A 16,432-nucleotide genomic window follows, 5' to 3' on the forward strand; every position below is an offset into this window, starting at 1 on the left:
ATTGTGTCAAAAGTAAATTATAAGTGTTTGAAATTTTGATCCTTGAGGTGTCCTTAAGCGTGCCTCTACTAGGAAATACTGAAATTAGGTGCATCTAACGGGTGATTCTTACCCATGAGCTTATGTCATTGTGCGAAATATCAATGTGAGGACAAAGTAGATGGTGATGATGGTTGAAGCTGAAAATTAGGTGTTTTCCACAATACAAGGAGCATTGTTGTCAGGTGTACCTGGAAATCTATATGACATAGAGCGCTCTACCTGATCTCAGATTTTATAGCACAAAAAAACGCCTAGAGGGATTTTGAAATATACATCTAAATTGTAACAATCGGAAGATATTGTTGATTAAAAACTAAAATTCATCAAACTTGATTTTTTCTTCATATTTTACTCATTTTTGAAAAATTATAACAAAGTACTCATTGGAGATAGAGAGTTCCGAGTGATCTCATTTTTTCAGAATTTCATAATCAGGGAGAGATTTGGCAGAAATAGCTGAAAACTGGAAAATGAGCCGAAAATACAAGGTTTTTGGGCTATCTTGTATCTAGCACAAGGAAATATTGCATGCAGAAATTGGTTCTGGATTTCTCTTATGTACCCAAATAATATATTAAAGAATCAGAACTACAATATAAATTGCAAGCACACCCCTTTTTTTATGTCTATATTGACAGGACTAATAGTATCATCCATAAAAACGTAGGGCGATAAACGATGTTTAAAAACATCGAAGTTCAAAAACATCGATGTTTACTGTTTGATGTTTTTCACTTATCGATGTTAGGATGAAAAAAACATCGATGTTCAAAACATCGATGTTTTGTCTTTCGATACCCATCCCTAATAGGGACGCAGGGGTGAATAGGAACAAAAACTGGGAAAATTGAAATTTTTTCAGTAACTTCTTTCTTATTGAATTTTTATAGCTCTACCTAATTTTTTCTGATAGAGGGGATTTTTCTGTACACATTAATATAAAAATCATCTATTCAACTTGATTTCTATGCTATCGGCAGCTGTGCTTCTTGATGCTTCTTTGAACAGATAGAAACGTAACTTGTAAAGTTTTGTCTGGACATTTGTACTGTTTGTAGTCACAAGCTTGAAGTATTTTTCTTCGAATTCTACTGAAATATTGGAATTCAACTCGCACATTAAATAACACATTAAATATGTAAACTTTAACTGGAATTTAATTTATTGTAGATTTTTTTTTAATCTTGACCATTTGGATGTTGAGTGAGGTGGGGTGAATAGGGACACTGCCTAAAACTGGTGTTTGCTGGTTCTATAGAAGTTTAAAGACTTATCTTGAAGTAGTCAACGTTGTTGAGGAGGAGAAGGAAATTGGGTGCGAGTTGAATTCCAATATGACAGGGGTGAAAGTATTTATTGGGAAGGTTGAAGTTTGTTGAAGGTTCCTTCGACAAAAAATTCCGTGAAAATGCAAAATGTTTATATTTTTCCAGAAGTTTTAAAAATTCTGAAAGACCCCTCTAGTAAGAGAGGAAGATATTTTTTCAATGAAGAGCTGATACAATATTGAACTTTGTAGCTTCTAATGACTTAATTATGGATTTCATTTTTTATCGAATATTTTTTAACTTCAAATGTATTTTCTTAGTTTATTTTTATTAAATATATATTTAAAAATATTTTATTCTATTATTAATAAGGTCCTTTTCGTCCCTATCCATCCCATAATAGGTCTGAAAAAACTTGCATGCTATACACAATTGCGTCCCCCATGACCCCACCATTGGGGTGAATAGGGACAGCAATAAAAAAAATAATAATGAAAAAGAGGGTGGATGGAAAAAAAATTGTTAAATCCAAGAGATACCTATACCAACAGTGAAAGCCGTAAGTGGATCACAAACAGAATAAAATAATTTTTGTGTAAGTTATGAGAAAAAAGTGTGAAAAACTGTCCCTATTCACCCCATTCTACGGTACTACATTATTTTCAGATGGTACAGATCTCATTGACTCTGTAATACTTGTCTTAGGAATCATACAAATATTATCATTTTTCTTTGACACTTCAGGCACAAATAAACATGAACGATTATCATCAATCATTTTGGAATTAAAATCATTTTCCAACAATGGAAGAAGTTGATCCACATGTCTTTTCCATACAAATCCCTTATCAGTTTCAACTCTATAAGTAACTGGACTTATTTCATTCAAAATTTTACCTTCAATCCATTCACCCGATCTGTAATCTTTTATCATAACATTTTCCCCTTTTGAAAATTTTACATTACGTTTTCCTCTTGAAAACTGTCTTTGACTTTCTAGTTTTTTATCAACATCAATAGAACTATTTGGTCTAACTCTATCTAAACACATACTTAATTTTCTACCAATATGCAATTCAGCAGGTGTCCTGCCGGTTGTACAATGAGGTGCATTCCTATAATACAAGAGATATCTACTAATAGATTCTTTGATAGGTAAACCTGATTTTAACAAAACTTCAATACTATTTTTAAAAGTTTTTACAGAATTTTCCGCTGCACCGTTGGTTGCAGGGTGATAAGGAGCCGTTTTTATGTGTACAATACCATTATTTCTCATAAAAATGTCAAATTCTTTTGAAGTAAAAGTAGGGCCGTTATCTGTTACTAATTTATAACAAATACCCCATCTAGCAAAATAGTCTCGAAAAGCTTGAATAGTCAATTCAGTAGTAATATTTTTTCATTTCAACAATTTCAGGCCACTTAGAATGAGTATCAGTAATTACTAAATACATTTTACTAGCAAAAGGACCTAGAAAATCTGCATGAATACGGTGTCCTGGACCACTAGGCCAGTCCCAATTATGTAAAACTGCCTTAGGAGGATTACTTTTTACACTCAAACATAATTCACAACTTTTACTGATCTCTTCAATATCATGATCTAACTTAGGCCACCACACATAATCTTGCCATAGATTTCATTTCTACAACACCTACTATGTAACTCATGTAAAACATAATTTCTAAGATTGTGTGGTACAACAACTCGATGTCCTCACATAATACAGTTTTTCTCAATACAGTATACAGTTCATCTTTCCTAGAAATATACGGTTACAAAAAATCAACATCTGAGATGGTATTTAAATCCATCCATTCAAAATCAAATAATACACTTATAGGAATTATAGGATCTTCTTGCGTTTGCTTACTGACATCAATTTCATTGAATAGAGATACTGTTTCTTCTATTAGATTCACATATGTAAAATCATCCTGATGGATTCCATCATTGACCTTGAGAGGTAGTCTAGACAATGCATCAGCTACACAACTTTTATTTGCATTAATGAATTGGATATCATAATCATAGCATGATAAAAATAAACACCAACGCTGTAATCTACTAGCTGCCATTAAAGGTAGACCTTTCTTACAACCAAAAATAGAAGTTAGAGGTTTACTATCAGTAGCAAGAATAAATTTACGACAATACAAAAATTGATGAAATTTTCTTATACCAAAAATAATAGCTAGAGCTTCTTCATGACTATAGCCAGACTCTGCTTTAGATAGCGTTCGTGAAGCGTATCCTAAAGGCTTTTCCTGCCCGTCCGGCATTACATGAGATAGAATACAACCAACTCCATGAGGAGATGCGTCACAAGTCAATTTGATTTCCAAATCTGGATTAAAATGTACTAACACTTTATTTGAGCACATCAACTCTTTGATTTTATTAAACGAATTTTCTTGTTCTTTTCCCCAAACCCACTTTACATCATTCTTCAGTAATTTGTACAAAGGATTAAGAACAGTAGAAATATTATGAATAAATTTCTAGTAATAATTGACCATACCTAGGAATGATTTCAGCTGAGTTACTGACCACGGTACTTGTGCATTTTCAATAGCTTCAACTTTGCTCACAGAAGGATGCAAACCATTTTTATCAATAGTATAGCCTAAAAAACTAACACTATCTCGGAAAAACGCACATTTCTCTTGTTTTACAGTCAGACCTGCATCATTAAGTCTAGAAATTACCTTATCAAGTCGTGAGAAATGTTCCTTATCATTAATTCCTGTTACAAAAATATCATCAAGAAAGCATACAACTCCATCAATACCTAGAATTAATTTTTCCATTTCTCTTTGAAATAAACCTGGAGCAGAAGCAACATCATAAGGTAAACGATTATATCTAAACAAACCTTTATGGGTAGAAATTGTCACAATATTTTTAGAATCATCTTCTAATTCAACTTGCTGTTAAGCTTGAGATAGATCAATTTTCGAATATTTTTCACCTCCTTTAAGTGCTAAAAATAAGTCATTAATTCGTAGAATAGGATATCTATCAACTTTCAAATGCTGATTGCCTTATAATCACCGCAAATTCTTATGGTACCATCAGGTTTCAAAACTGGAACAATAGGAGTCCCCCATTCGCTATTCTCAATTGGTTCTAGAATTTTACAATCAACTAATCTTGACAATTCGTTTTCAATTTTCTCTTTCAAACTAGCAGGTACTTGTCTAGGCTTGAAAAATTTTGGAGATGCATCATCCTTTAAATACAACTTAAGTTTCGTTTTATTGTAAAGTCCTAGCTTGTCAGAAAAAACATTAGGATATCTACTCATAAGGATATTCCTACCTTTCATAGCATTATTATCCACATTTGATAATTTAATAGCATTTACAGATTCATTTACATTTTGATTGAAATTAAAATTCAAGTTAGCCATCCATTGTCTACCAATTAACGGTGGGCCTCCCTTTGGAATGACATACAATTCAAGTAATTTTGAAATGGAACCATAGACTACATTAGTTTTCAATATACCTATTGGTTTGATAGGATCACCAACATAACTCTTGAGTGAGATCGAACTGTCTATCATCGATAAGTCTTTGAAATATTTTTCATAATCTTTAAACGAAATAGCAGAAATACTTGAACCTGTATCGATTTCAAATGAAATATCTTTACCTTCAACAGTAAGTATAGTACTCAACGGTTTAATGTAGAAATTATTTTTATTCACATCCGGGGTTGTTTCATTAAAAAAATATAAGAATGGGCCAACTGCTCACCTAGCTCATCATCAATTTGATTCAAGGACTGTTTCTTTAAAAAATTATTACCGTTGCTTTTCAATTTAGAATCTGAAGTTTTCGATCTACACATTACTTTCAAGTGTCCTACTCTCCCACAATTATCACATTTCTTATTTTTATGCTTACATTGTGGTGAATAGTGATTGGACTTACCACAGCAATAGCATACCCCCTTATTTTGTCCCACGTTCTCACTCTCTGCTTGGCTGGACCAATTGAAATTTCCTCCTTGATGATTAGTCTTCTGAAATCTGGAATTCATCTGGAAACTGGGTTGCCATCTTTCATTTTTTTGTAGTTCATCATCCGCGAAGTCGAATTACCGCTCAACTCCCCCACATCATGCGTCGCCGTCTCCAGGGCCAAGGCCAACTCTACTGCTCTCTGGAAGGTTAGATCTGCTTCGCCTAGTAAACGCTTCTTGATATGTTCTTCCTTCAATCCCCATACAATCTGGTCTCTTAGATGTTCATCTAATTTATCACCGAAATCACAATTTTTGGATATTTTTCTCAAATTCGCGATAAACGATGCAATACTTCCGTTAGACAGCTGCTTTCTCTCCTTAAATTTATAGCGTTCTGTTATTGTCAATGGTTTAGGTTGCAGGTAGTCACACATTAACTTCTGAAGAGTGTTCAAGGGTTTTGTTGCTGGCTTGTCCGGGGTACATAAGTCGCAGAGCAAGGAATAACTAAAAATATAGCTACCTTTTTAGTTTCAGTTACATCATTAGCTACAAAAAATTGGTCAAGTCAATCACACCACTGGTCCCAATTGTCTTGAAGTCGAAACTCACTGATACTCCCAATTGTTCCCCTAACAATTGAAGGAGAAGCCTGTCCATCTGATGCCATCTTGTTCAATTAGGTCATAATATTGTTATAATTGTTATATATATATTTGAACTACCGCCTACACAGAGTAGCCAACATAAAATATCGCACAGAAATGAAGAAAACACTGATTCAATTTATTACCAACAACATTTACTATACATGAATATGACATGATTATTACAACATTATATACACACAATTACAAACATTTGCTTTATAATCTAAATTATTATCTATTGTACATTTCTACACTACAACTTCCAAAAAGATCAGACAGGCATGGGAAACACAAACACAGACACATTCATGAAGGCGCTGTTCACCTGTCTAGCATTTTTCTATTCAGTATCGTATTCGATTTAACAATATACAGTGTTCAATGAAGATCATTGAAATAATTCTATGAGAGTTTCTTATTCTTTCAAAAATACACAACAATTTTGGCGACGACGATGGGATATGTAGTAAGTCCAGCTTCAATTCACATGAGTACATTCTAGCCTACAACTAACCTGCAAAGACAAGATGGAATCATTAACGGCTGCTATTATTCAGCTTGTGGAACGAATGGAGCCTAACAAACAAAAGGAAAGGCCCATTTCATTTGAAAATTTTGATGAGAATAACGAAACCTTTCGCTCATACAAAGAGAGGTTGGAAAATTTTTTTGTATTGAAAGGCTTGTCTGATCCTGCAGAGCTTGGATTGCATGCTCGCATTCTCATTAATAGCATTGGTAACAAATACTACATGTTGCTCAGTAGTTTAACTGCACCGAAATCGCCTACTGATGAATCATATGAAACATTATGTGAGCTTCTACTTCAACATTTGTGCCCTGCACCTAATGTTTGTGCTGAGCAGCACAGGTTCCTGACTAGACTTCAAGGACAATCTGAATCAATTTGTGAGTACATAGCAGCATTAAAAACACTCACACTGTCTTGTGAATTTGATTGCTACAATCCAGACTGTAAAAAATCTGTGTCTGATTTATTTCTGTGAGCCCAGTTTGTTCGTGAGTTGTTAGATGATAATATTTGTGAGAAGCTTATGCAAGAAACCTCATTAACATTCAATAAGGCTTGCAATTTGGCATTGTCCTTGGATGCTTCCAAGAGAGGAAACCTGGAAATGTCATCCAAACCTGTCAATTTGCTTGTTACTCACAAAGGACCACAAAAATCTTTCCAAAGGTTTTAACTTTCCAAGTCTGTCATCAGGGTTGATCTATCTGCATTGGGCCTGCAAGGACTCTGTCTTCGATGTGGGTTTGCAAACCATAAAACACGAGATTGTCGGCGGAATGCATTCACTCTCCAGTGCTCATCCTGTGGCTTCCCTGGCCATGTGTCCAAAGTTTGTATAAAAACTCGCACCAAAAAGTCATGAGTTAAACAAATCGATGAAACTTCACAATCCTTTGATGAAGATGATGGTAATTTTCCTGATAACACTTCAAATATTATCAATGTGAGATTCTTGTCTGGTCCTGATACTGAAAAATTCATGGTTCCAATCACAATTGGGAATCATGTCTGTAACTTTGAAGCAGATTCCGGTAGCCCTGTCACTATTATCAATGAGAAGGAAATGCATAAGCTCCAGCTTTCTAAACATTTGTCTCCTACAAATGTGAAATTTCGCACCTACACCAAGGAAATTTTCTTGCCATTAGGGGAGTTGACAATTCCTGTGACTTACAAAAGAAAACGTTCCAAAGAAACCCTTTATGTTGTTGACACAGACTCTTCTGCCATCTTAGGTCGAGCATGGATGCGACGCCTTCAGATCTCCATCAACACAATCAGCCATGTTTCATCAACTATAGACTCATTTCAAAATGAAATCCTCCAGATGTTTTCAAAGACAAAATAGGAACTATTCCAAACTACAAATGTTCTCTCATCATGAATGATCAGGTCAAACAAATATTTTTAAAGCCCCGTCCAGTGCCATATGCTCTATAAGACAGAGTTATAGTTGAGCTGAAGCGTTTGGAAAAAGAGGGTGTTTTAACCAAGACAGATTATTCTGATTGAGGCTCACCACTTGTTGTTGTTCCAAAAGCAAATGGCAGAATTCGGTTATGTTTTGACTATAAACCTACTGTCAACCCTCAAATCAAAGAAGGTCGGTACCCAATTCCTCGGATTGAGGATATTTTCCATAAAATTCGAGGAGGCAAGTTCTTCAGTATATTGGATATTCATAAAGCATTCCATCACCTTGCTGTTGATGATGAAAGCCGCAAGGTATTGGCTATATCTACACATTTGGGGACATATTATGTGAATAAATCACCTTTCGGGGTAGAGGTCGCTCCCAACGAATTTCAAAAGGTTATGGACACTGCTCTACTTGATTTGGATGGTACTGCTGTTTATTTTGATGATATCATTATTCAAGGCAGAACCAGAGATGAATGCAAGCTCAGTCATCAAGTGTCTACAGAGGCTCCAACAATTAGGCCTTCATGTCAACCTTTCCAAGTGCCAATTTTTCAAGTCTCATGTGCAGTACCTTGGACACACTATCTGTGAAGCTGGTCTACAGAAATCTGAAGACAAAGTTCAATTGATTTCAAAAGCGAAATGTCCTACCAACACCGAGGAAGTAAAAAGTTTTTGCGGCCTTGTCATGTACTATGCTAAATTTATCCCTCATGTGTCAACAATCATGGAGCCTATCAATCGTCTTTTATCAAAAGGAACCAAATTCTGCTGGAACAAGCAGTGTGAAGACTCTTTCATACTTATCAAAAATGAGATAACAAGCAATAGAATTCTTGTGGCTTATGACCCACAACTTCCTGTAACCCTGGCTACCGATGCCAGCCCGGTGGGCATAGCAGGGGTGCTCTCACATATTATTGATGGACAGGAATGACCAATAGCATTCATCTCACGGACTTTGACAATAGCAGAACAACACTACTCTCAACTGGATAAGGAAGCTACTGCTGTATATTGGTGTGTCAAGTGCTTCTTCCAATATTCATATGGGCAGAAGTTTACATTGATTGTTGATAACAAACTGCTACAGATGATTTTTCACCCAGGAAAAAATCTTCTGACTATGATGGTTGGTTGTTTAATGCGTTATGCTGCTTTTCTGAGTGGATTTGACTACCTTATCGAGCATAGACGATCTGACCTTCATTGTAATGCTGATTATCTGTCACGATCACCAATCACTTTGGAGGTTCCATGTGATGATGAAGATGATCTACTTCTGGCACACACTGTTCAGTCCATTTCATCTGATACTATTACATCTGACATCATCAAGCAAGAAACTGATGCTGATCCTGAACTCTCTGTTCTCAAGGCAAATCTACTTACCAGCACGGTACAGAACCCAGAATTTTGCCTTCAGCATGGAATTATTTTCCGGGGGGTGAGAGTGGTTATTCCAAAGAAGCTCCAGCCTCGGATACTACAGGATCTTCATGACACTCACACAGGGGTTGTAAAGATGAAGGCATTGGCCCGCAGACACTGCTATTGGGAAAATATTGACAAATACATCAATGCAGCAGTGAGAAGCTGCAGGAGCTGTTGCGAATTCAAAGCAGATCCAAAAGAGGCACCTCTACATGTGTGGGATATACCAGAGTCCAACTGGCAATGTGTCCACATGGACTATGCAGGCCCATACAAAGGTAACTATTACCTCATCCTAGTTGATGCCAAGTCGAAGTGGCCTGAAATTGCAGTGACAGCTACTCCACCAACTACAAATTCAACCATTAGGATGTTGAGGGAAATATTCTCTCACAATGGACTTCCAGAGATCCTGGTCAGTGACAATGCAACACTTTTCACTTCCAATGACTTTCAAGCATTTCGCAAACGAAATGGAATAAAACAAAGATTTATTGCCCCAGGCCACCCAGCAACAAATGAATTGGCTGAACGCTACGTCCAGACTTTCAAGAAGAAACTCAAGACAATGACATCTGACGAAGGCACTCATCATGAGAAGTTCCATGCAGCTCTGTTCAGACTGCCTGTTACACCATTGGAGTCAGGAGAAACACCGGCAGAACTCTTCATGGGTCGTTCACTACGAACACATCTAGACATCTACAAACCCACTATCCCTGACATCAAGCTAGCAGTCCAACCACCACCTGAACTAGTCCGTCATTTGCCCTTAGGAGCCAGGGTGCAGGCTCATAACTACACCACATCAGGCAAGTGGTGCTACAGAACCATTGTAGAATGTCTTGGTAGACTCCACTACCTTGTTGAACTGGATGAAGGATACACAATCAAGAGACACATCGATCAACTTCAACTATGTGAAATTCCTCTCACCAAGAATGCACTTGACCAGTCTTCTCCAATTGTAACCTAGAAGATACCTGACTTCAGACCAGGACAACAATTGTACAGCAACCAACAAGATGTTCCAGTGTCTGGTCAAGAATATCGCCAACCAACTGACATGAACACGGATTTGACACAACATGCCCTGCAACCACCTCAAAATGCAGACATGCAACAGAGAAAACTCATGTCAACAACTGGAGTTGTTGAGCAACAGGTTGATCCCAGTTCCAGAGCCCAGGACCAGCCTAGGTGTTCCAACCGAGAGCGAAGACCAATCAATAAATTAAACTTGTAATTATTATTATCGTGGGGGAGAATTGTTATGAATATTTGAACTACCGCCTACACAGAGTAGCCAACATAAAATATCGCACAGAAATGAAGAAAACACTGATTCAATTTATCACCAACAACATTTATTATACATGAATATGATATGATTATTACAACATTATATACACACAATTACAAACATTTGCTTAATAATCTAAATTATTATCTATTGTACATTTCTACACTACAACATTCAAAAAGATCAGACAGGCATGGGAAACACAAACACAGACACATTCATGAAGGCGCTGTTCACCTGTCTAGCATTTCTCTATTCTGTATCATATTCGATTTAACAATATACAGTGTCCAATAAAGATCATTGACATAATTCTATGAGAGTTTCTTATTCTTTCAAAAATACACAACAAAGGGTTTTGTTGCTGGCTTGTCCGGGGTACTTAAGTCGCAGAGCAAGGAATAACCTTCCGACCCTATCATTGTAAGAAATATAGCTACCTTTTTAGTTTCAGTTACATCATTAGCTACAAAAAATTGGTCAAGTCAATCACATCACTGGTCCCAATTGTCTTGAAGTCGAAACTCACTGATACTCCTAATTGTTCCCCTAACAATTGAAGTAGAAGCCTGTCCATCTGATGCCATCTTGTTCAATTAGGTCACTATTGTACACTTGTACCTGTGTTCAGTTCGAATTTCACTTTCGTTTTACAATAATCACATCGAAGTTCCATTGTTTTTCCAGTTCCATTTTTCTTCATTATCCATTATTATCCTTCGTCGCCAATTGTAGTGTTTTGGGTGGGTGCACGCAAATTAACCAACATTTTAGAATTCACATAATTCCATTAATTGAACGTTTCATTAAGCAGCAAGAAGAGAACAGACCAAGCACACAGGCAAGGCAACATACCAATTCAAAACTGTTGGTTGCACTGCCACCAACATAACTAATAGAGAAATAATAAATTGTAAATGTATAAAATAATAAAGTAATTCAACATTACTAAAAAAAAATTGTTTTAAATTGTTGTTATTAATATATTACAGTAAGTATAAGTTAATTTTTTTCCATTTTCAAACCCCAACAGGTGATTTTACAAACTGTTAACATTGTTGGTTAACCTCAAATTTGTAAAACAACTATCAAGTAGTGTGATTCAGTAATATCATAATAGATTGATTCAATATTATGAATGTTTGAGATATAAGAAGCTATTGTAAAATGTTACAATAATAAAGCTAATACCAGAATAGGCCTACCCACTAATAATATTAGTTATTTATAGGAATATTAGGGACTATGGTTACATTAAATGTTGACCTGAATGTTGATCAAATTTTGACCTAATTAACTTCTCGAATACAGTATTTTGATTAGATAAAACATTATTTATTTCAATATGACTAGTATCGAATCAACCTTTTGAGAAATTCTCTAAATAAACTGTGAATAGCAGCAATCATTCTTATTGATAGGCTACTATTTAATTATTAGTTCAGTACTATGTATGGTCCTTATTCCTTATTCCTTTTTGTCCTTGAAAACTCCCTTGTATTGGTTTATTGTTTAAATACTATCAATTTATTAAAACCATACTAAATTATTACTTAAAAATTTCTTTCAATTAGATAATTGCTTTCTCACATCTAATGTTTCATCTGATTTCAGACCAAGGTGGGAATAGAACTGCAGATACATATTATACTAAAATCCACCATGACAGACAAATATGATGCCAACTAGTTGGATTAGATTTGAAAAAAAGTTCTTCTTCTCTCTACATCTGATGAAAGCAATTTTCAGTAAGTTGCACTCTATTTCCTTCAATAATCAACTTTTTCAACATACATAAACAAACTTACTTGTAACCTTTACAAACAAACTTAGGCTACCTACAATATATTCAAGAATTACTGGAGCAGTTTCAAGATTTGATGTCAGGCCCTATTAATAACCCTAATATAACAGTAATTATTGCAATTTTTATTGTGTATAAGTTAAATGTTTATCATTTTCAAACACTAACAGGTGATTAAACTGTTAGAATTGTTGGTTAACCTCAAACTTGTAAAAAACTATTCAGTGGTTTTAATTTCATGATTCAATACCTTTTAAGCTAGTGATTATATGATTCAGTAATAATAGATTGATTTAATATCATGTATGGTTATGATATGAAAGAAGCTATTGTAAAATGTTACAATAATAGAACTATTCATAACACCATAATAGGCCTACTCACACTAATTATTAGTTATATTTATTAGGGACTAGAGTTACGTTTGAACTAATTTTTTTTTTAATATTTTGATTAGATTAAAGCATATTTAAAGGAGTTTAAAGGATTTATTCCAATATGACCAATATAAAATCACCCCCTTGAGAAATATTCTACTTTAAATAAATTGTAAATAGAAGCAATCATTCTCATTGATAGGCTACAATTTGATAATTAGTTCAATACCATGTAAGGTCCTTGAATACTCTCTTGTAATGGTTTATTGTTATATTATTTAACATCACTCATTAAATTCCTTTCAATTAGAGAATCGCATTCATACAATTAAAGTTTCATTTGATTTCAGGTAAAGGTGGGAATAGAACTGCAGACGCATATACTAAAATCCACCATGAAAGACGAATATGCTGCCAACTATACAGTTGAATTGAATTTAAAACCCCTTTCTACATCTGATGGAAACCATTTTTAGTAAGTTGCACTCTACTATTTCCTTCAAGAATCAATTCTTTCACCATTCATAAACAACTTACTTTACAACCTCAAAAACAACTTCATAAACAACCTTTACAACCAAACTTCCCTACAATATATTCAAGAATTACTGAAGCAGTTTTAAGATTTTAAAATGATAATTTTATAATTGAATAGGCTCAGATTTCTAATTTCATATGAAGGAAAAATTTATTGTAAAACAAGCTGCAAATTAGTATAACCTAGTAATTTCCAAAGAACCATATTGGAGACTTGAGTCACGAGAAAAATTGGGTCAGAAGTGCAGCTGCAGAACTAAGTTACATAGTTCTATCAATGATTTATATGTTAGTATTAAGTGAATGTGAATGCTTGTAAAGATTAAATGCATCTTATACCCCAAGTAACAAATAATATTTAGTCATCTATTTAAATTAACCTATTACAAACAGGCAATTGCCCTTAACAGTAAATTACAAAATTAAAATTATTGATTAAAATTTAGTCCAAATATTAAGGTTATGAGTCAAATTTTTTTGTTTCTTTGAAGATTTACACTCTAGAAGAAGAAAGGAATTCCTTAGAACAAGAAACAATAATTCAATTTTTTAAATGCTCTTGTCTCAAAATTTCAAATTTTAGAATTATTGATTCTTGTTCCAAGGTACAGTTTTAATGTTGGTTATGTTACAAGAAGTTTGACGAATGAGTGAACTGGCAGAAGTGTGAACCGCGGCTAGAGTCGGTTTAAGGTTCAAGGTTGTGCAAAGGCTAAAAATAGAATTTATACTGGTGATAGTTTTTAAAGTTTTTCGGTTTGTATATCATCAAGCTATCAAAATGAAAAGGTATTCTCAGGAAAACATTTTTTCCAATCATTACTTTTTGAGATATGAGAGCCTAAAGTTTAAATTTTTGGGACAGAACATTTAAAATTCGATAAAAGATGAATCCTTGAGATTTAGAGGATAGATTCTTCATAGACTTGTTGAACTATTAAAAAAAAAAATTCCGAAAATATCCATTTAATCGAAAATACAAGGTTTTTGGGCCACTCTGTATCTATATAGAACAAGACATTTATTTATCATGAAAATATTGGTTGGTTCTGGATGTATTCATCCTTTTGTGGATACAATCACAAATCATATAAATATAATTTGAAAAGAATAGCAGGCTTTGCCCAAAACTATTTTATTCCCAAATTTTGATAATGAAGAACATGTCCCAAAATTTTTTTATAATTTTACTGCTGAAAGTTCAAGTTTAATTTTCATTGAGTTTCATACAATAAAAATAAGTAACATCCATATTTACATAACCAAAAATGTCATATATTCGACTATAAAGGAATAGCACATTCACTCCTGGGTGGCACATATATGTGCCACATGAATAATCAACTCCTCCCAATAAAAAATTAGGTTTACTTAATATATACCAGTCAACTAATACAGAATACTCCAGACATTCCAAATCATATCACCTGTTGAAATGAATATTTCCTTAACAGTAATTTAAATTACTCTGGAAGATCATTAAATTCCTCAAGTTTTTCAGGGTTTTTTCACTCGTGACACATATATGTGCCACTCGGTCTTCATATAGAATGGTGAGTGTGTAGAATATTAGAAATAAATAAGTATCAAAGATCAATACTCAGCGTGTGTAATCTCTATTAAAACATGTAGGATAGAGTGAATTCCAATCAACAAACTATTAAATATTATAACTGATTTATGTCATCTGTTTTGCATAACATCTGGTTTCTGGTACACTACATCTTCCCCCTTTCTTCTTAAGTTCAATCTGCATATCGCAGTTGATCTGCGTGGCATCTTCTCATCGTTTCCTCAACATTCACTAGGTATGAGTATGGTCCATTTACTTTAACGATTTTTCCTTTTTTGTAGCCTTTGCCTGATCTGTCTAGTACCCATACGCCATCGCCCTCTCCGAACACCTTTGCGTTGACTCTCGGCTTGCTGTTCCCTTGTCTAACTAACTCTTTGTCTACTCTGTCGTTAACATCTGGTAGTAATAGATCTATTTTGCAGCGTAACTCGCGACCGAACATCATAAAAGCAGGTGTTTTTCCCGTTGCTCTCTTTGGGGATGTTCTATGAGCGAATAAAAATTTATTTAGTTTTTCTTGTAAGGTGCCAGTACTTCCTTTTGAAATTCCCATACGTTCTTTGAACGTTCGTACACAACGCTCCGCCAATCCATTGCTTTTTGGGTGATATGGGGTGATACGTGCATGTTTTATGTTCAGTTCTTTGCAGAAATTTTGGAATTCATACAAAGTCAGTTGAGGACCGTTGTCACTTACAATTATTCTTGGGTAGCCAAATTTAGAAAATAGATCATGTAATATATTGATCGTGGATTTTGTTGTGGTTGTTGACATGGGTATCACTTCGAGCCATTTTGATCTAGCATCTACAATGACTAACCACATTTTCCCTAAAAATGGTCCTGCGAAATCTATGTGGATTCTAGACCACACTTCTGTTGGAAGAGTCCATGAGAAAAGTGGCATTTCAACATCTCTGTTTCTGTTTTCTTGACATGCGGTGCAGTGTTTTACATGTTCCTCTAAATCTTTGTCCAGTCCAGGCCACCATACTTGGAATCATGTTTTTCCTTTCATTGCTACAATTCCTGGATGACCTTCATGAAGAATTTGTAGTAGTTTTGTTCTTAATCTTGTGGGTATGACTAAACGACCCGACCAGAGGAGTATGCCATTTTCAAATGATAGTTCTTCTCGTTTATTGTAATATGGTAGTAGTTCTTTGTTTACATTTGTATCTGTTGTCCAACCACTTCGGAGATAGTTTGTAACTTTTGCAAGTGTTGTGTCATGTTTTGTTGTTTCTTGTAAGCTCTTTGTTGATAATGGTATATCTTGAAATCGAAGGTGGAAAAGATGTGCTCTATTGTTTTCCCCTAACTTTTCGTTTTTTGACTTCAATACATTTTCCAAAGGAAACCTTGATAGCATATCCGCCGTTGCATTATCTGCACCTCTGTGATAATTTATTGAGTAGTCGTATGAGCTCAAAATTAAAGCCCATCTAGCAATACGGTTGGAAACAACTTTTGGAATAGAGTCATTTTCACCGAAAACTTTCACTAAAGCT

General features: G+C 34.7%; 2 protein-coding genes across 5 annotated transcripts in view; both read left to right on the forward strand.

Moving 5' to 3' along the window:
- Window positions 1-16,432, forward strand: part of LOC111059185 — a 267,640-nt gene that overhangs the window by 180,946 nt on the left and 70,262 nt on the right. The window lies entirely within an intron of this gene.
- The window catches only part of LOC111058921 (uncharacterized protein K02A2.6-like), a 37,649-nt gene continuing 22,065 nt past the window's right edge, over window positions 849-16,432 (forward strand). Inside the window, exons 1-2 of the mRNA XM_039435858.1 lie at window positions 849-12,375; window positions 13,159-13,283. Of these exons, the coding sequence (XP_039291792.1) occupies window positions 8,984-10,300 (1,317 nt within the window). The 5' untranslated portion in view covers window positions 849-8,983 and the 3' untranslated portion in view covers window positions 10,301-12,375; window positions 13,159-13,283. The remainder of the gene's footprint in view (window positions 12,376-13,158; window positions 13,284-16,432) is intronic.

Source organism: Nilaparvata lugens, chromosome 9 (genome assembly GCF_014356525.2).
Source record: "Nilaparvata lugens isolate BPH chromosome 9, ASM1435652v1, whole genome shotgun sequence".
NCBI classification, from domain to species: Eukaryota; Metazoa; Arthropoda; class Insecta; order Hemiptera; family Delphacidae; genus Nilaparvata; species Nilaparvata lugens.